Source organism: Salvelinus fontinalis, chromosome 34 (genome assembly GCF_029448725.1).
Source record: "Salvelinus fontinalis isolate EN_2023a chromosome 34, ASM2944872v1, whole genome shotgun sequence".
In the NCBI taxonomy this organism is placed as follows: Eukaryota; Metazoa; Chordata; class Actinopteri; order Salmoniformes; family Salmonidae; genus Salvelinus; species Salvelinus fontinalis.
In genome coordinates this window covers 1,818,525-1,839,464 of record NC_074698.1, presented here as the reverse complement: position 1 = coordinate 1,839,464, position 20,940 = coordinate 1,818,525, and the positions used below count along the sequence as shown (strand labels likewise).

The following is a 20,940-nucleotide window of genomic DNA, read 5'->3' as shown; positions in this document are numbered from 1 at the left end:
AAGGCCGGGGGGCATTTAGGACATCTACTGCGTATTGCGAAAATATCCAAATGATTATGATCACACTTCCTAAATTGAAATATGACGACGACACTATACCAAAGATGGTTTGGAATCAAGTTCGAGTTATCAGTGTAGTCCTGTTATCGCCTTCGTGCCTAAAAATAACAACCTCCAAGCTTCAGTTATAACTGTCAATCTATAAAAAGTTTAAAAATATATATATTACAGGGCAGTTTGGAAAAATTAATCCCGCCCGAATCGTCCTCTGGAATAACGGACATTCTGGAGTAATAATTACATAACCAATATCGTCTAGTAATACAAGTCCCGTGCGAATAGGGCTTAGCCTAATGTTTAAGAAAATTGAGGAGATAGCAAACAAACTTAATTAGGTCTATAAATCAATAGCCTAACTGTTAAATGTGCCTGGCTTTATAAATCATCCATATATACAATACCAGTCAAAAATTTAGACACACCTACTCATTCAAGGGTTTTTCTTTATTTTTCACTTGACATCCAAACTATGAAATAACACATATGGACTCATGTAGTAACCAGAAAAGTGTTAATCAAATCAAAATATATTTCATTTTTGAGATTCTTCAAAGTAACCACCCTTTGACTTGATGACAACTTTGCACACTATTGGCATTCTCTCAACCAGCTTCATAAGGTAGTCACCTGGAATGCACTTGTTTACAGTTTGTTTACAGTGCCTTGTTTACAGTTAATTTGTGACATTTATTTTTTTAATGTATTCTTAATGCGTTTGCACTAATCAGTTGTGCTGTGACAAGGTAGGGGTGGTATACAGAAGGTAGCCCTATTTGGTAAAAGACCAAGTCCATATTAAGGCAAGAACAGCTTACATAAGCAAAGAAAAACGACAGTCCATCACTACTTTAAGACATGAAGGTCAGTCAATCCGGAAAATATCAAGAACTTTCAAAGTTTCTTCAAGTGCAGTCGCAAAAACCATCAAGCGCTATGATTAAACTGACAGCCACAGGAAAGGAAGACCCAGAGTTAACTCTGCTGCAGAGGATAAGTTCATTAGAGTAACTGCACCTCAGATTGCAGCCCAAATAAATGATTCAGAGTTCAAGTAAGAGACATCTCAACATCAACTGTTCAGAGTGCGTGAATCAGGCCTTCATGGTCAAATTCCTGCAAAGAAACCACTACTAAAGGACACCAATAATGTTTCTTGAGCCAAGAAACACGAGCAATGGACATTAGACCAGTGGAAATCTGTCCTTTGGTCTGATGAGTTCAAATTTGAGATTTTTGGTTCCAACCACCATCTTTGAGAGACGCAGAGTAGGTTACCGGATGATCTCTGCATGTGTGGTTCCCACCGTGAAGCATGGAGGAGGTGTAGGGTGCTTTGCTAGTGACACCATTAGTTATTTATTTAGAATTCAAGGCACACTTAACCAGCATGGCTACCACAGCATTCTGCAGCGATATGCCATCCCATCTGGTTTGCTCTTAGTGTGACTATCATTTGTTTTTCAACGGGACAATGACCCAACACACCTCCAGGCTGTGTAAGGGCTGTTTGACGAAGAAGGAGAGTGATGGAGTGCTGCATCAGATGACCTGGCCTCCACAATCACCCAACCTCAATTGATGGTTTGAGATGAGTTTGGGATGAGTTGAACCTCAGGATGACGGAAAAGCAGCCAACAAGTGCTCAGCATATGTGGGAACTCCTTCAAGACGGTTGGAAAAGCATTCCAGGTGAAGCTGGTTGAGAGAAAAGCTGTCAAGGCAAAGGGTGGCTACTTTGAAGAATCTAAAATATATTTTGATTTGTTTAACACTTTTTTGGTTACTATATGTTACCATGTGTTATTTCATAGTTTTTTTACAATGTAGAAAATAGTAAAAAATAAAGAAAAACCCTTGAATGAGTAGGTGTGTCTAAACTTTTGACTGGTACTGTATCTAAATAACTAAGACAAATCTTGCTTCTGCTGAGTGTTTAATAGCCTACTGATTTCAAGAGCACCAAGCCTCATGAAATGGCAAAATGTCAGATAAAAGCCAAATCTGTGAAATTGCTTTTTTAATGTTTGCTATAATAAAGGCGTAACACTTTTCTTGAGTTAGAACAGACTGGTATTACTTATTATTTAGTGTTTACGCTGTCACAAACCGGCAGAAAAATTATATTGTAATCTAACAGCACCTGTTTGTCACGGATAATATGCACGCAGTTCTCGCTCCTATACCCTCCTTTTATTTATCTCCTTCTCCTTATTATTACAATTATTATGATCATCATTATAATAATAAGTAATGTCGTTATCCTTAGTAGGCTTTGTCGAGTAGCCTACAGGACTAAGAGCGCGTCCTGTTTAGTCTTAATACGGTAAATTACTTAGGCCTATATTTTAATATATAGTCTAATGTATCAATCAATCATTTATTCGCTCATGCCATCACACAGCATACGAGACATTCATGCTTTGAAATGAAATCAAGCAGTTTTGTTTTAAAATTAAATAAAGGGAGCTTCGAATAACTAGCCTAAACAAGAAATAAACCGCAATTCACAAATACATGCAACTGTTTTTAGTCCGCTGTAATAAAGGCTTTATATATTATTCGTTAGAAGAGAGTCTCTGGCACACTTATTTAGTGTTGTTTACACTGTCCCAATTGGTCAGAAAAAATTATATTGTAATCTAACAGCAGCTGTTTGGCACACAATACTCACGCAACGCTTGCTCCTATACCCTCCTTTTGTCTGGATCTCCAGTAGTTTCCACAACTAAGTCACATGTCTTCCACACATCTGACTTCCCCTTTCCCCCCTGAGCAACCAGTAAACATTCTCCCGTTTCAAGTTTATTTTTCACGTCATCCGCAACAACGTGCGCCAGTCACCTATACTCATCAAACAGTGTGCATCAGACAAGCTCAGTGCGTACGTAGTTGGTTTTACTTAAACACATATGTTGTGTTTGCCTATATATGGAAAAGTTTAAACATTTCAACAAATGGATTGGTCGAAAGAACAGGATGAGTCATTCGACCAACATTATTTTTTAGTCGGGACAGCCCTAAAATATATTACACAATACAGACCTGTACAGACTGCAGGAGGGGAGCCTGGTTCTGTTGTTGTTGGCGAACCTGGAGAGACTGCATGATCTGCTGGGGATTGTGTGGTTGTTGGCCAGGTCTTCCCTGGCTCTGTCCCTGCTGGAGCTGTTGCAGGTAGAGATGCACCTGGCTGAGGGGTAAGGGCGGAATCACCTCCTCATCGTCCTCCAGGAGCATCTGGGGGGGCAGGGAGGACATCAGGCCCTGAGGGGTGAGGGTGGGGGGGGAAAGGGGCCGCTGCTGCAGGGACTGAGGTGGGGCGGGGTGGAGGATGTGGGGCTGGAGGTGGTGCTGGGGTGGAGGGGCTTGTGGCTGGAGCTGTTGTAGTAGTAGGGTTGGCTGGGTCGCTGGTTGCTGCTGCTGGAGGGGTTTGGGAGGTAGAGCTGCTGCCCTGTGGCTGGGTCGAGACGGCTGCTGGGGCAAGGCGTTGTGCAAGGCTACATGTGAAGAGGAGGAAGGGAAACAATGAGAAAAGGTGGTTAGGAGAGTCAGGATGGAAACATCACGATGAAAAAAGTCAAAGGACTGCCTAGTTAATCTAATGATAGGTCAACAAATTCTTAGAATAAAATTTTAGGAAGCCTTCAGATAACCCAAGACCAGCTTATTGCAGAACTGGGTTCAAATAGTGTTCTTTCGAATACTTATCTTGCATTCGATCGATCCTGCCCAGTGCACCAGATGGGTGGGTTTGGCAAATTATGGACTTTTCCATTGGTCCCATTACGCCAGGCAAGCTCAAATCAACCATAGAACTATACTTTGTATTAGAACAAAATACGAAAGACTATCTGACCTCAGGCAGGTCTTGCTTGAAGAGGCCGGGACTTACCTGGGTTAGGGTTGGGGTGGATGGGGTGCTGGTTGAGAAAGGGGTGCGTCTCCGGGGACACAGGCCCCACTGCCGAGTGAACATTGAGGTGGGGGGGCACGGCAGGCGATGAGGAGTGGTGGTGCTGGGACAGGTGCATGAGGGGCTGCTGGCCGAAGTGAGGCAGTAAATCAAATGTGTTCTCCAGCAGCTGGGAGGACTCCAACGCCGTGACCGTTACCTAGACATTACACACACGCACGCACCATCATCATACAATGAACTTCACTGCTGCACTTTTCCAAATGCTTTTTTTGTCAGCTGTAAAGTCCCCATCCCTATCCAATCGTATTGGTCGCATACACATAACTAGCAGATGTTATTGCGTGTGTAGCGAAATGCCCCACTACACGGTTTCTATATCGTCTTACTGCTGTATTCAAGTCCTGTAATAAGCTTTTATGAAAACAGACAATAAAATTCTATCATGTATTATCTTTAAAACCACATAGGAAATAATCATTCAAGCTTTGTGTTTTTATTCTGGATAATTGATCATGTATGCAATGTTAAGTATCTTTAATAAATCCTTTACTTGTGTATTTTCCTACTAGCACTGACTGTTCTGAGGGAACATGTACTTACGACTGCGATATGTGGTTATCTAAATAACCAAATTGTTAAATATGTCTCCGGCTGGAGCAGCCTACTACTTTTAGTTATCTCATAAATTCAATCAATCAATCTTACCGGGGGAGGGGCCATGTAGGTGGCGGGGGAGGGGTTATGGTGCTGTTGTTGCTTCAGGTGGATGCTGGGCTGCAGGACAGGACCCTGGGGGTGAGGGTGGCCCTGGGGGTAAGGGTGGCCCTGGGGGTGAGGGTGGCCCTGGGGGTGAGGGTGGCCCTGGGGGTGAGGGTGGCCCTGGGGGAGGGGACCAGCTCCAGACATGGTATGGTGGAGATGGGGCTTCTTCCCTTCGTTGGTCCCGTGGCCTTTCTTCTGTTTCTGTTTAGGAGGGATTCCTGACAAGAGAAGGCAGAGGAGATCCTGACTACTGAATGAAGCTTTCGTCTATCAATTCTGAATACGTGACAAAAATACTTTGTTGACCACAGCCACAATGTGAGATTGTTAAATATTCAAGTATTGACCATGATATAAGCATGAGGTAAATAATATGGGGCACATGTGAAATACCTCAATGTTAAGCTTCAAACCAAAGAAGATAATAAAGGCTTAAAAACAACATTTGAGGAGTGAAATGAAAAGGGCTTGGTGCGTGTCCCTACCCTTCTCCTCATCACTGTCTGAGGAGCTGGAGTCGCTGCTGTCGGAGTCAGAGGAGGAGCTGGCCTTGATCTTGGCGGCCGTCATGGCCTCCATGGTCTTCTCTGCCACTATAGGAGAGGGCGGCACATGACTCGACATCTTCTCAAGACACACTATCTTCCACAAACATGTTTGGTCAACATAAAACTACATTGCTGAGACAAATTTAAAGGAAACCGCTTGGCAAAACGATAAAAAGTGACCTAGGAGCTAAAGGAAAGCTGTGGAAAAGTTATCTTATCAATACCTCGTTATTCATGTTTTGTAACCGTAATTTTGGGATTGATTTGAATGAATTATGCAACATCATTACATTTCAAACTATTTGTAGGGGGTCAGGGAGTTTCTGTTTGGCCACAGGGGGAGGCAAAGATACGCATGTTGAGACTCACCAGGAACCTTCTTCTTGTTCTTGCGGAGGCACGACGACACGTATCTCTCCAGCTCTCTCAGCGTGGACGGCTTGAGCGTCTCAAAGTCTATCTCGATCTCGTCGGGGTTGGAGTTCTTCAGCGAGGGCTCTCTGGACTGGATGATGTGGACCACACGACCCAGCTTGTCACCGGGCAGCTTGTTGATGTCCAGACTCAGCTGCCTCTTCTCCTCATACGACATGGGCTTACCCTTCTCCCCGGGGGCTCCGGCTGCAGCCGGGTCGTCCTCCAGGCCCTCCCCCAAGCCCGACACGGGCTGCAGAGCTGGGGGCTGCAGCACTGCCAGGGGGCCCAGGGCTGCAGAGTGGTTGTTCTTCACCGCACCTCCCTCCTTCTTACTGCAAGATCAGAGCAGAATATATAAACTATCAGTACAATTTCAACTGGAAAAGAATAACCTTTGTCTCTATTCCAATGTCCATACAAGCATACTACTTAGAATGAAGTAGTGAATTCTAAATAGTATGCCAGAAGATGGACATTGTAATGTAGTCACAGTAACATAATATCTCTGTGAAATGCAGAAAGATCAGAGGCAGAGGGAGAATACAAATCATGTTACCACACTTGCCGTGGAAATGAGACAGAAGCTTATAAATGGCTTAGAGGATTAACAACAAAACAGCTTCATGAAGTAATTTGACAAAGGCAATCAGTGCTTTAAAATCAGCAACGTTTATAATGTGCCAATACAATCCATGCGCTCAGAAAATTATGTGTCCCCTTGAAAATGTCACAGGTCCTGACTTCTGTACACATTTTTTCTTTTACCTTTATTTAACTAGGCAAGTCAGTGAATAACAAATTCTTATTTTCAATGACTGCCTTGGCAGCTCGGGATTCGATCTTGCAACCTTTCGGTTACTAGTCCAACGTTCTAACCACTAGGCTACCTGCCACCCCAATGCCACACCTAAGACAGAAATTCCCATAGCTGTGTGGGAGAACCAGGCCAGTGCAGTACAGAGGGGTATACGACAAACCAGGACCACTGAGTTAGCCAGCTAACTTCAATAAGCAACCGTAAATAACTTGTGATTTTCTGTTTAATTAAAAAAGCTACATTTAAATATTTTCACCCGTTTTTTTTATTATCAATTTGCCCATTTCAAGCTCCTCTTAAAAAAAATAACATAATATAACAAATAACATCAAAATGTGTGGCAAGTTATCTGGCTAACTCCTTGGTCCTGCTTTGTAGCATACCCCTCTTCTCAGCTTGGTTCAGTAGTGTGAAAAAGCTATTATTGTTCCTACCTGGGTTTCTTGGTCTTCTTGGGCAGGAGCTCCTTGTTGTTGTTGCTGCTGCTGTTGTTCTTGGTCTTCTTGGGGAACTGAATGGCCGGCTCCGGGATCTCCTCTACCGCTCCTTTCCTTTTGTGCTTGTCTTTCTTCTTCTCCTTCTCTTTTCTCTTTGGTTTGCTGGCCTGTGGCTGCGAGAGGGCCGCCAGCTGTTCGTGGACAGCTTTGAGCTGTAACAGACAGACAGGAAACCAACGGTCAAAAAACAATGGATAGTCATTCACCAAATATTCCAGGGGTCAGAAAAGACACAACACACTTCATCCATCTTCAGGGATTCAATTAGATTTTAAACAACTTTATTTATCCATCAAATGTATCACAAATGGATGTTATTAGTGCCAACATAGAAAAGTCAGGAAGAAGATAGTTATGAGGGGGTTATGGTTCATTTCAATAATGTATGATTAAGATAGATGTCACCAGAGAAGCTGGAATCCCTCAATCAGGGGGGGAAAATCCAATCCTACTTGCATTCCATGTTGTTGTTTCGGTCTTTCCTCACCTGTTCCTGTAGCTCGGCCAGTCTCTGGGCTCTCTCCTCCTCCAAGTCGTTCGTGGAGGATTCCGACTCAGAAGACGAATCACTGGAGCTGTCCGAGGAGGAAGCGGAGTGTTTGACCAAGGAGGCAGGACCTAGGATGGAAGAGGCAGGGTTTAGGATGGGCGGCGGCTGGGCCTTGATGATGGGGGCGGAGGACTGGAGCATCGCAGGGGCAGGAGCCGAAGCTAACATCTCCTCGGGCTCATCTGGCATCTTGGCGAAGCGCATCTCAAACACGTCCTGTTGGAGAGAGAGAGGGAGGGAGGGAGAGGACATACTTAGTGTCAGAGTCTGGATAGAGAACAGAACTGGGTGGTGTTCAATCGGGCACCCGTAGCAAAACTAGTTGCAATGGAAAAGCAAACATCGGCGTTCTGATTTTGGAAAAGTTCAGGAACCTATGAATTTCACTCGGTTTCAAAACTTATTCTCCCTACTGAAGAACCCAGATTTCAAAGACATCTGCTGCACCAGTAAAACACAGAAAATAGTTCAGCAAACAGGTACATGAAAAAGTTACAAACAGGTACATGAAAAGGCGTAAGCTCATGTGGGCATTTGTTATGAAATAGATTTTTGTGACTTACATTTATCTCGTATATACCTTAACTGTTTATCTGTCACACGTGAATGTTGCCATTTATATATTTACAATGAATCTTTATCTCAGACTTGCCAAAACTTAAGTTCCTTCTGGAAAATGTAAGTAATTAAATATAATTATGAGGGTCTTATTTACTGTGTTAGAAGTGTTATTACCTGTAGTCTGCGTGCCATAGCCACCACCTCGTGGTCGGGTGGGTTGTACTTGTAGCAGTTGGAGAACATTAACCGCACGTCGGCAGCAAACTCCTGGGCGTCTCTGTACTGCCTGTTGTCCAGCTTCAACTACAAACACATCACAACATGTCAATAAAACCACGTCACAATGTTGGAATCCTTTTAGAGGACAAGGGCATCCCTTAGAGAGCTACACTTCTTCAGGCTTTCCTTCCAACCCTAATCCAACATAGGGCTCTGGTCGAATGTACTACAATATGGGCCCTGGTCAAAAGTAGTGTACTATATAAATCGGGAAAAGGGTGCAATTTGGGACATACCCATAATTGTGTTCCATTCAAACCCACCTTGACGGTGGCGAGGTCCATGGGGTGTTTGATGATGTCGTGGTAGTCGTGCAGCCCCAGCATGTCCACGTTTACTGGCTTGTAGAAGGGCCAGGCGTAGGCAGCGTGCTTCTTATGTAACATGTCTCGGACCAAGCTGGAGCAGTTCCGTAGCTGCTCCTGCTGCTTGGGGCTATGAGCCCCTACCCCTGGTCCTCCGGGTCCCCCTAGACCGAGACCTATCCCGAGGCCCAGGTGGTGCTGGGAGTCTGGAGCCTCCTTCTTGATTAGCTTGGTGGGCCTGGCGCTTTCACGCCGTGGCAGCGTCTTCCCCGACTTGGACTCGGCTGGAGAAGACTCACTCAGCTGGTCGTTGGCCGTGGGGGTGGTCGTGTCTGCTTTCCTCTTCTGGCTCTTTCTCTGCTAGAAGGGGGGAAGGGAAGAGGGGGATAGAAAAATTAGGGGCACAGGGAGAGGGACAGAAAGGGGAAGGAGAAGAGGCAGAGAATGAGAGGTGAATGTGATTGTTTTAGATCAGATGCAAAGTAACACATTGTACTTTTGTCAAAAGCATTCTGAACTGCGATTGATTGAGCTTGCTTGGCGCAATGGAACCAATGGAGTATCCCTAAAAGTGCAAACCATGCCCATTTAGCACTCCAGAGATGTTCAATTAAATGCTCAAAGTATTTAAAGGAACGCAAATACTATTTGAAGAGTCGTACATTATGCATCAAATGGAAGAAAACAAACAGACAAACAGGGAGTGACCGCCTCGAAACTCTCATTCATTCTCATTTTCCACTATAATGAACACAACCCAGTTCTGCAAGCGATATACCCCGCACCCTACCTGTGCATGCCAAACCCTCCATCTTACTCACTTTGGCCATGGGCACGGGGTTCTGCAGTATGGGGGCAGTGCTCTGGATGGAGGTGGGGGGCAGGGTGGTCTGGGTGGGGGGAGGAGGCACGGAGGTCATAATAGGGAGCTTAGGGGGGGCCTGGAGAGGTAGGTCCGACGGGCCCAGTGAGTAGGGGGCCCCCAGCTGTGGCGCATGGGCATGGGTGTGGACAGGTAGCGTTGGGGGCACGCGGGAGGGCAGGGCTGGCATGAGGGGCTGAGGAGGTAGAGATGGGGGTCCCTGGTCCTGGGTCTGTTGCTGCACTGGTGGTCCTCTGGTCTGGGGCCCTGGGGAGTGGCTGGAGAAGCCCCGTGTCTGGGGGGTGGTGGACGGAGAATCCATAGTCGGGCCTGGCTTCAAGTTCAGACCTGGGAGGGTGTGAGACACACAGAGAGACAGAACAATGCATGAATGAAATTGAATAAGTACAACTACAAGAAATCTAAGATGCCAATTAAATGATATCCAGCTCAGGGCTCCAGCTATGCATTTGGTTTTCTAACTTGCTAGATAAGTGGCTAGATGTCAAGATCAAGCTTCTTGGTTACAGTAGAGATTCAATCCCCTCCTGGAGAAAGATCTAGGGCTCTATAAAATCCGCAGAATGGACAGAAATCACAGAATCCAGACATTAAAACGGAATTCAACAAAATTCTAAAATGCATTGAACTTAGTAAGGAATCAACTAAATGTATTGAAAACGTAGCAATTAGTCCAAGTTTACCATAACAGAGTGCATCATTGATTCGCATTTCTTGCAACTTTCTGAAGAGGCAAGGAGAATTCCCTGTCTGTGTATGTACGATGCCACTACCACTTTGTGCAGCCGTTAGCATGACGCTAATGAAAAGTTTTCTGGTAGATGGAAAGGCTCCCCAAAAACCTTCTCAATTAAACGTTAACTACAAAGTAGCCTATGCTAACCTGGCAGGATGAAATCATGATTATTTGCACCAATCCAGTGGGTATTTGTTTAGCAAACTCTACCATCACGTGCCATAACAACACAGCTAAAAACAGCCTCTCGCTGGTGTGCACTGTAATTAAAGGGGTAAGTAAACCCCAAAATGTTACTTTCTCCAATTTTTCCCCAGACCTCAAGGTCTCTTGATGTGGTTACATTTATTTTTTTACTTAATATTCATAATCTTCAGCAACACCCCAAAATCAACATGTGAAAATTGTGCATTTCTATGTTTTGCAGTAAAAAGGCAGAGGAACATAAGTGTTTCCAATTACATTGTTGTTGCCTCGTGTGATTTCAACCTATTATGAGTAGGCATTGCATACTAATTGTCTACTAATGTAATTGGAAACACTTCTCTTCCGCTATCCCTGTTGCCAAATTGTTGAGCGTAAAAACACACATTTTTAATTGCGCCCCTTGCGGTAACACCGTATACACGGAATGATACAAAAACGGTATAAAAATGTGGATACCCCAAACCCAAAATTGAATTAACTTAAATCTATTTTGGTGCCAGTTGGCAACCCATCCCTTAAGGGATTAATTGAAACAAACATTATGATGATTCACAGTGATAATTCTTCCTTTTATTTACTATGAAAAGTGGAGGTTACTCACTCGAAACAACATGAAACCCCCCAAAAAAGTCACAAGATATGACAAAAACCAACCTGAAACCTACTGTGCTGGCTCAGGTATTTCCCTTTCACATTGTCCTTTCGAGGAAAGTTCCAGCAACTATGGTGGACGCGTAACCTGGCCAGCACAGCACAGTTCAGTAGGATATTGGAAACCCCAGGCCAGGAGTGTGTATGCGTTTCAGTGTGTCTGTGTGTTTGTGTGCTGTACTCTACCTCCTTCCCGTCGGCCCCGGCCTCGTCCCTTGCCGGTCATGACAGCAATCTCCGTCTCGTCCTGGGGCATCTCAGTAATCTTCTGGAGAAACATCTTCTCCAGCTGCTCAGCCATTAACACTATGTCATCTCCAGGCTTCAGTCATGGGGAGACAGACACTCCATGTTAATACAGTACCAGAAACTAAAGCCTAGACATACCTAGGACCTAGACGTACACAGATCTAACACTACCTAGGAAAAAGCATCCATTCTAAAACAGTTTCCATTCTAAAAGTTAGCCAAACTCTAAATATATGTCTCTGATACCAACTATATGGGGTGTGGTGGTCATAAAATGAACCACCTCATTCAAATTGTCAGGGTTAGCAGTCCCAAGCCCTTTCTATAGATTCTATTTCTATGGTGGTGGTTGACAACAGCTACAGTGCATTACTGCATCGTTACCTTGTTGTAAATGTAGCAGTTTGTGAACATGGTGTTGAAATCTTGAATACATTCTTGGGCGTTCCAGTAGTAGCTGTTCTCAAGTCGCTTCTTGATTGTTCCCATATCCATAGGAACTTTAATAATCTTGTAGTAGTCCTGAAAAACATATATTTTTTTAAGTACAATTCAATTAAAACAACACAGTCACAGTCAGACAGAGGAATCTGCCAAGTGTGAATGTTGGGTGCTTGGGTGGCACAGCCACACAGAGAAACACTAGTAGAATCAAACTTTGGGGTGCAGAGTTGTAAGGGCGGGACCTAGAAAAGGGAAAACTAGCAATCCCTGGAAATATTATAGACTGTTTTCTCTGCTACCGCAAAGAAAGAGGTACCAGTGCACAAAGTCTGGAACCAACAGGACCCTTAACAGCTTCTACCCCAAGCCATAAGACAACTAAACAAGACTGCTAAATAGCTAATCAAATGGCTACTCAGACTACCTGCATTTACCCTTTTTTGCACCAACTGTCATGCACTGACTATGGACATACACTGGACTCTACCCACAGACATAACACACACAGCATGCGTACACATGCATATTGACGCCACACACACACTTCTGCTACTGTCTATTATCTATCCCGTTGCACAGTCACTTCACTCCTACCTACACTCTGGCCTGTTTATTAGGTATACCACCCCATTCATGAAAATGGTTCGCTTCTGCAGACAGTGAGTCACGTGGCCGTGGCTTGCTATATAAATCACGAAGACAGGCATCCAGTTACTGTTTGATTGAATGTTAGAATGGTCAAAACAAGTGACCTAAGCAACTTGGAGCGTGGCATGATCATCGGTGCCAGGCGCGCCGGTTCCAGAAACCTCAGAAACGGCCGGCCTCCCGGGCTTTTCAAGCGCGACAGTGTCTAGGGTTCACAGAGAATACTGCGACAAAAATATATATATAATCCAGTCAGCGGCAGTCCTGTGTGCGAAAGCAGCTCGTTGACGAGAGGTCATAGGAGAATGGCAAGAATCGTGCAAGCTAACAGGCGGGACACAAACAGATAATTAACAGCGCAGCACAACAGTGGTGGGCAGAACAGCATCTCGGAACGCACAACTCATCGGATGGGCTGTTGCAGCAAACAACCACACAGTGTTCCACTCCTTTCAGCTAAAAACAGGAAGTAGCGGCACCAATGGGCACGCAATCACCAACACTGGACAACCGAAGTGGAAAAACATAGCCTGGTCTGACGAATCCCGGTTCCTGTTGCGTCATGCTGATGGAAGAGTCAGAATTTAGTGTAAGCAGCATGAATCCATGGCCCCATCCTGCATGATGTCAACAGTACAGGGTGGTGGCAGTGGTGTAATATATTGCTGGCACACGTTAGGCCCCTTGATACCAATTGAGCAACGATTCCACGCCCCAAATAATTCAGGCGGTTCTGGAGGTAAACAGGGGTTCGAACCGGTACTAGATGGTGTCCCTAATAAACTGGTCACTGAATGTATATGTACATCGCAACCTTAATTACCTTGTACATCGACTTGGTACTGGTACTCCCTGTATATAGCCATGTAACTTGGACTCATTGTTTCTCGTTATCCATTGTGTATTTATTCCTCGTGTCACTACCACCCCCCCCCCCCCCCCAAAAAAACTTCATTTGTTCTTTATCTTAACTCTGTTAGAAAAGGTCCTGTAACATTAAAATGGGGGCAAGGACCGTTGAGTAAGCATTTCACTGTTGGTCTACAACTGATTTGATAAATAGAAATGTAATTAATTTGCCTGATAATTCATCCTGAAATTAATTCCACTGCATACATTTAGTCTGAAACTGCCATCCCCAAAAAATTGTGCTGACATCAAAATGATGAAGTTGTACAATACAAATTCATCAACGTCGCTAACCAATCAGAGTATCAAAGCCAATAACGGCTCTGGCCCAACCCTTCCGTATCTGGGACCAATCAGAACAGTCATTTTATAAAATGCCAGGGAGAAAAGCAAACCCAAACTCATGGTGGAGAAGCAACACTAGTGAGTGTGGCGTTTGGTCAGAGCGATGTGGATGGGTAATCAGGATAGAGGTCTAAAGCAGGCTACACTCCAACCCAAACCTGCTCTGAAGACTATTTAGTGAATTCAACTTTGAAATTAAATAAACCTTCAAAGACTATTTTCAGGTCGTACGTTTCTCCTTTTCTAGTCCATATAGCGAGACACAACAGCCAGCCAGGCAGAAACACAACACTCACCGGCAGGTTGAGTTTGACGGCGTCGACGGGTGCCTGGAAGGGCCAGGAGAAGTGGTGCTTCCACAGGGTCTTCAGCACCACCTTCAGCAGGTACTGCAGCTGGTTGGTCTGCCGCTTGGGCTGCGACGGGTTGATGTACTCCGGGGGCGGCGGGTTAAACTCTGGCACGGTTGGTACGTAGGTGGATGGCTGGGGCTGCCCCCCCTGGCTGCTACTACTGCTGCCCGACGAAGACATCTGCACTGTGGTTGCGTCCAGGCCGTCCCCCATTCTTGCAGAGGTGACTAGGGGCGCGGGCACAGTGGCCGGAGCAGGGGTAGGGGCGGCGGTGGCCGCGGAACACCAGTTGTTTAGTCTCGACGCCGGCGCGGACGACTCCACTGAGAGAGCACCGATGATTCCATTGCACTCCTCACTAGGCTCTCTAGGAGAAGAAGGTGGGACAGACAGAGACAGTCATTAGCATCTCTGTCAGACATATAGGGTTGAAAAGCTCCCTCTAATTTACCAGTTAACGGAATCCTCAGTAATTTTGGTAAGTAACAGGTAATCTATGGCAACTTTGATAATTTATACTTTAATAACTTTTTCATATATTGTATACATTTTTCTATCTGTGCCCATATTGTCCATGAGCTTCTAGTGGATACTGTCAGGTTCAAGAGAAAATAGCTCTTCCAACTGTCTTTTTTTCACAACTGCCGTCAATTTGGCCCTAAAACATGTACAACAAAGACAGACATAGTAAAAATAAATAAAAGGTGTGTAAAAAAATAAAAGAATGCTGAAACCCTCAATGGTATTCAATAAGTTGATGGTTTACATACTTAGGATAATGTTATACAGCTTAATTTATTTAAATTTTTAAGACGCGATAAAGCCAGAGGGCCAGAGATAATTACAGACAGCTGTGATTACCTGTAGTACCCAAAAAGGCCACAAGATGTCACCTGATAAAATTGCATATATTCCTTGAACTAACTAAATTAATGGTAGTTTACTGGTAAACTTTGAATGCTTCCAGTAATATACCCTTCCCAACTCTGTGGGTGACTCTGTGGGTGACATGGCTACAGCTGCTAAACTCCTAAAGGCAAGGGATGTAACGATTCACCAATATGCATCGGTCCCCGATTCAAAATGTTTAAGATACAAATGGCCGGTTCACGTTGTATTACATTTTCTACCTTCTCAAAATCTAATCTATTGTAACAACTGATGAGTCCTCTCCAGTTTCGAACTGCATGTAAGTGCGTTGACAGCCATTGACCCAACAGTAATTTTGCATGTCGAATAACCCCATGCAATATCAGTAGCCTAGTCAAACCGGGTTCTGTGCACAGCTGACTAACGCGAGGCAGGCGGCCTGTTCTTGCACCTCTGCATGGCACATTCAGCATTCAAATGTCTTCCTTATGGCTCAGCTCAGGAGCTTATATAGTGCATACAGCACAGACATTCACACACACACAAACATCAGCTCAGAGGCCCAGCTCATGAGCTCCATCAGCAGCAGATTTGACTTTAGAATGGAAAATGTATGCGTTTATGCAACAAATGTTAGTTCAATTCTGTAGAGGCCATCAGTTCAGTATGCACAGTTTGCGGGTAGAGTACTGTAGTTTCCTAAATGTTTAGGGATTTCCCCATTCTACTCAGCGTGTGACATTTTAACCACAAGACAACAGAGATATAACAAAAACCTGGTTTTCCATAGGAACACAACAGTTAGAGCATATAAGACAACTGAGATCATAGCCTATGATTCAAAAAGTAAGCTATTTCATCTAACATATCCAGGAAATGCATAATTTCTATTTTGATGTGCAACCTGTCAAACTAGGATCCAGAAATATCAGGTGTACTTTTGCCTCTTCGGAGAACTTGCAGAATCTTTGTGCATATTGACTATATTATTCACAACCTGAGCAAGTACGAACTCAAAAAAACACTGAGCTAGATTGCTAACTCTAACTATGATAATGTTGCTATATAGCCATGTGGGCTAATTGATTAATCTATCAGTAAATGTAGGCTACTGTCCTCCAAAGCCTAGCCTACTTGATAGGCTTATTCACTGCGAATGGCGTGCTCTGCGGGCACATCAAAACCATAGGCTACCACACCCTACTCCGGTTGTAAAATTGTGCCATGAACGCAATATTAAAGGGGAGAACTAAAAATATATACTCACAGAAAGCTATGACACCTCACTATAACTAATACAGTAGTTGCTTTGAAAACGGTATTTTTCTCCGCAATTGCATTTTTGAGCAACGGTTATATGGGTGTGCTTCTCACGATGCATCTCCCTTCTCCGTGCGCAGCCGGGGAAGGGGTGTGAGTGGCTCGCTCATACAGCAGCCGACAGCGAAACAAGAACAGGCAGACACTTTCATGGCAGGAATGAACATAATGCACAGGCCATTACTGTTGACCAAATAATGGTTTTCAAACCATCTACAGGAACGTTGGGAAACTAAAAACACATAAAAGTACAAACGTATGCTAAATGCTTCGGTAAGAGGAAGGCAATGTGTGTCTGTAATTTTCGGTTTATCATCCCAGCGCTACCATCATGCCCCAAAACCTAACCACAAAAAAACCCTGCGTCATCATCAGCATGATCCCACATTCAATTACCGCACCTAAACTAGATGTGTTCTGTGAGTGGGTGCGTTGCAGGAAGATCAACCATCCCTGTTCTGAGCTCTGATCTTACAGGTTTAAGGGTTCTCCCTAAAGAATGCAAGAGAGGCGTTGCTCTACTTTGTATAAAAAATAATAATAAACAATAAAAAAAAATATATATATATAGATATAAGGATTATTTTTGCTCTGGATTGGAGGAAATGGCAGTTACAGGTGTACAAAAATGTCCAAAAGGGGGGCACAGCCCTTAGGTCCTCCCTCCAGCCCTTCATAAAAAAAAAAGAAAAAAAAAAGGCTTTGTCTGTATCTGTCAGTTTGTGTGTCAGGGTTGGGGTTAATTCTATTTAAATTCCTGTCAATTCAAGGACTATACTGAAACTCTAGTTCCAGTTCTGGTTTACTTTCTGAATGGACTAGAACTGAAATTGACCCCAACCCTGTGTGTGTGAGAGAGATCAGAGGTGGGTTAGTGGTTAGCCATCGCTGGGGTTTTAGCAGGGCCTGTGTGTGTTGCTGTAATAGTTTATGCGGGTCCCTGGTAAGACACAGACTATCCCATTCCTTGGAAGTCTCTGGTCTCTGGAGTGTTTCAGGATGTGGGAGGTTGTGTGTGGTACGTTTGGCATCATCTGGCTGCTGGTGGAACCCAGTGTTCCCATGCCTCCTCTTGCCTCTCCCCTTCTTTTCCTTTCCCCTCCCAGGCTACTATGTCACAAGGCCAGTGTGTTGGAGACAGAGTACAAAGACACAGCAAAGTGTAGGAATGTGCCCAACCATAAAGTATTGATCATGAGGGGTTTTAGTTTAAAACTCTGGCCAGTCACACACACCAGTGTATGGATCTCCCTCGAACTAAACACATTCCTGATGAGTCACCTTTCTGAGAAGTTAGCAGTTAACCAAGCACATGATCACTGCCTAGGCCTCCCTGGAGGAAACACACCCACACACTGACTGACCTCTGTATGGGATGACAACAGCAGAGAGGAATGTTAACTTGTCTGCTACTTGCCTTCCCACTCAGGTCAAAGCACTGCCCAAAACAGTTAATTGAACGTTTCTTATAACAGAGTACAAACTTCCTGAATATAATGCTAGACATGTTACAGGACAGAGCTGCTCCTCCTGATGACCAAATTAGCAGCCTGCATTCAGAGACAAAGATCCACATAACTTCCTAGTGGAAAGCAGATTGGGAACAGTGCTGGCTTTGGTACCATGCAACTTTAAAGGAGTGAGAAGCTGGGGCTCCTCTGGCAATACATTTGGGTGGTACAGACAGTCTGTGTTGTACAATGTGTGCGCTCGACTGAGGTGGCAGTACAAAAGAGGTTGACAGGGACAGACAATAGGACCAAGCAGCAGTAGCAGCAGACATAAGGAAGGAACTGACAGGCCCTCCGCAAAGAACAGGGTCGTGTTCATTGGGGCACGCAACAGAAAACATTTTAAAATGTGTTTGTGTTTGTAATGAAAATTAGCATCTCCTCATTGGACATAATGGACAAAGTTCCCTCCCTGTTTTAAACAGAAGAACACCACCCAGCTCCTAGACACAGGAGGAGGACCGATATTGGGGAGGTGTCTGTGGCAGGTACATGCTGACAGTTTAGGGACAGACGGGAGGGCTCCCTCTACAGGGACAGAGTGTAGCAATGTGTTCGTTAGGTAGCTTCTAGCTAGCCACAACACCAGGCTGATGCTCCAGCTGGGCCGGGATGCAGTGTTTTCTGGGACTAGGAATCTGCCGACGTATACCAGCACACACAAACAGCACCACCAGATGGTTCACAACAGCCAGGCAACAACGACCAGGGAATCCCGGGACACACACACAGTACAAAGTACACAATTTCTCCCCACTGTGTGCTATTGCTCCACTATTGGGTCTAGTTTAGTGTGATTACTTAAACCCTCAGCTAACTGCTGACTGAACCTATTTGACCAGATAAACACAATTAGCTCAGGCAAAGAGGCCACACATTCCTATAGGGAATAGGGTGTCATTTGAGACGTGTTCCCTAATCAGGTCTACTTGGCTCCATTCTCACCTTCCTACTTCACATTAGTGACAGAAACACGTTTGGTTTCAATTGGCAAGAGGAACCTTTTCACACTGGTAGTCTATTATATGGATGGGGACCTTATCCAAGATCAGCACTGTCTCCTACTCTGATGCACTTTGTAAATATGACTCAGCAGATGCAGATTCCAACAAGAGTTGACTATAAATGCTGCCGCTGGCTGACTTCCTGCCTACCGGTGTGTGTGCGCGTCTTACCACACACCCCCACTGCTCTCGAACAGTTGACCTTTGACCTGGACATAGATCACCACAGACTGCCGAGGAATGTTGGGAGAGAGGGGAGGAGGTGGCTCTGGTTATCAGGGGCCTAGTCGTAGCCAGGAAATCAGGATCTGTCAGTGACTGTCACTTGAAAAGGGAAATCTTGTCCTAAATGGCACCCTATTCCCTATATAGTGCACTACTTTTTGACTAGCATCACAGGGAATAGGGTGCCATTTGGGACACATACACCTCATGACAGGTTACAAAATAGATGTACTGTATCTACTAGGCTAATCTATTCCATCTAGAAAGTAAATAATCATTCACGTTTTCCTCCCGAGTTGCGCAGCGATCTAAGGCACTGAATCTCAGTGCTAGAGGCATCACTACAGACACTCTAGTTCAAATCCAGGCTGTACCACAACCGGCCGCGATTGGGAGTCCCATAGGGCTGCACACAATTGGCCCAGCGTCGTCCAGGTTTGGCCGGTGTAGGTCGTCATAGTAAATAAGAATTTGTTCTTAACTGATTTAAAATAAAACATTTAAAAGCACCTGGGGAGGGGAGGTAGCTGCAGCCAGTAGGAAAGTAGGCCAGAGGATCCCGATCTACACAACAGTGCAGTAAGAGACATGCAGCTACAAGTTGGTCCCAAATGGCTAAAAAAGTGGACTACTTGTGACTAAACTGCAAAACACATTTTTAGATAGTTTTTCCGTAAAAATTCCATGTGTGAATTCAAAACCATTGGTTTGGGTCTCACGGTGCATCCGTTTCAGATGGTTAAGCATTGCACCTGTACTGCTATAACTTTACCTCAATTCCACCTCGCAAAGTTCGCATTTCCTTCTCATTTAACTTCACAGTATTGCCAAACAGGACTTCACTGCTGTCACTTGCCTTCCTCTGCCATTTTTCCAACTTAAAACAGTGATGACAGTGGTGGAGAGTAGACTCCAAAAATAATTGATTCCACGACTCCTTGCACGTCAACTCCCAATGTCAACCACCATTTCTGCCTCTTAACATTCAATCGACTCCTAAGATTCTTTACTTTTGGAACGGAGGAGACTGATTAGTTGCCGTATTTCAGAGAACACTCGCATCTTTCATAGCAAGCTAGCGAGGGACGGAGAGAGGGGAGGGGCACAGTATAGGCAGGTCAGCTACCAGGCAGACAGTCAGAACCGTGCGCTAGACCCAGCAGTCGGCAATCAAAAGTACTCTTCATTCTGGAATTTCAGATTTGGACACAAACTGTAGTGAACGTTAGTCATGCCACAAAATCTGAATTTTATCATTCCGAAACATTGGATAAATAAACTATTGGTTTGATGATGTTGCGAGAAATACACAGCCTATAGACTAATGGGTCTAGCCTACTTCATTTGAACTCTTTCCGTCAGTCCAAGACGTTGAATCTACAGTATGTTGTGCGTCAGACAGTGGAGTAAACCGTCACATCTTCACCCAGTGGGGGTCCGCAATGGGCACAGCATGCTTTCGGTCAGCCTGGCCAGGATTTAGGCTACGTCTTTGTCCCAAATAACAGCCCATTCCCTACATCAGGGATCGTCAACTAGATTCAGCCGGGGGACCATTTTTTTATTGAGCGGATGGTTGAGGGGCCAGAACATAATCACAAACAGTTAGTATACTGCAAATTGACCACAAGAAGCCCAAACATATATAATATTTGACTAAAACAATTATTTCAAACCTTGTTAATTGCTAAATTAAAATCAATTGGAGGTGATTTCCTGGTGTTTTTATTTCCAACAATGAAAATGCAACAAAAATATTTGGAAACTTGGGGGGCCAAATAAAGCCACTCGCAGGCCACCAGTTGGGGAATTCTGCCTTACATATGGAACTACTGTGGACCAGGGACGCAAATTACCTCAACTCTCACTTCAG

General features: G+C 44.6%; 1 protein-coding gene across 6 annotated transcripts in view; it reads right to left on the bottom strand.

Moving 5' to 3' along the window:
- Positions 1-20,940, bottom strand: part of LOC129832827 (bromodomain-containing protein 4-like) — a 49,905-nt gene that overhangs the window by 12,040 nt on the left and 16,925 nt on the right. For all 6 annotated transcript variants that reach the window (XM_055896865.1, XM_055896867.1, XM_055896866.1 and 3 more), the window contains 13 exons: positions 14,081-14,504; positions 11,823-11,960; positions 11,376-11,511; positions 9,534-9,922; positions 8,671-9,072; positions 8,303-8,431; positions 7,505-7,783; positions 6,955-7,169; positions 5,656-6,035; positions 5,224-5,331; positions 4,682-4,956; positions 3,953-4,172; positions 3,103-3,557 (listed from right to left, as the gene is read on the bottom strand). In XM_055896865.1, the coding sequence (XP_055752840.1) occupies positions 3,103-3,557; positions 3,953-4,172; positions 4,682-4,956; positions 5,224-5,331; positions 5,656-6,035; positions 6,955-7,169; positions 7,505-7,783; positions 8,303-8,431; positions 8,671-9,072; positions 9,534-9,922; positions 11,376-11,511; positions 11,823-11,960; positions 14,081-14,350 (3,396 nt within the window). In that variant the 5' untranslated portion in view covers positions 14,351-14,504. The remainder of the gene's footprint in view (positions 1-3,102; positions 3,558-3,952; positions 4,173-4,681; positions 4,957-5,223; positions 5,332-5,655; positions 6,036-6,954; positions 7,170-7,504; positions 7,784-8,302; positions 8,432-8,670; positions 9,073-9,533; positions 9,923-11,375; positions 11,512-11,822; positions 11,961-14,080; positions 14,505-20,940) is intronic.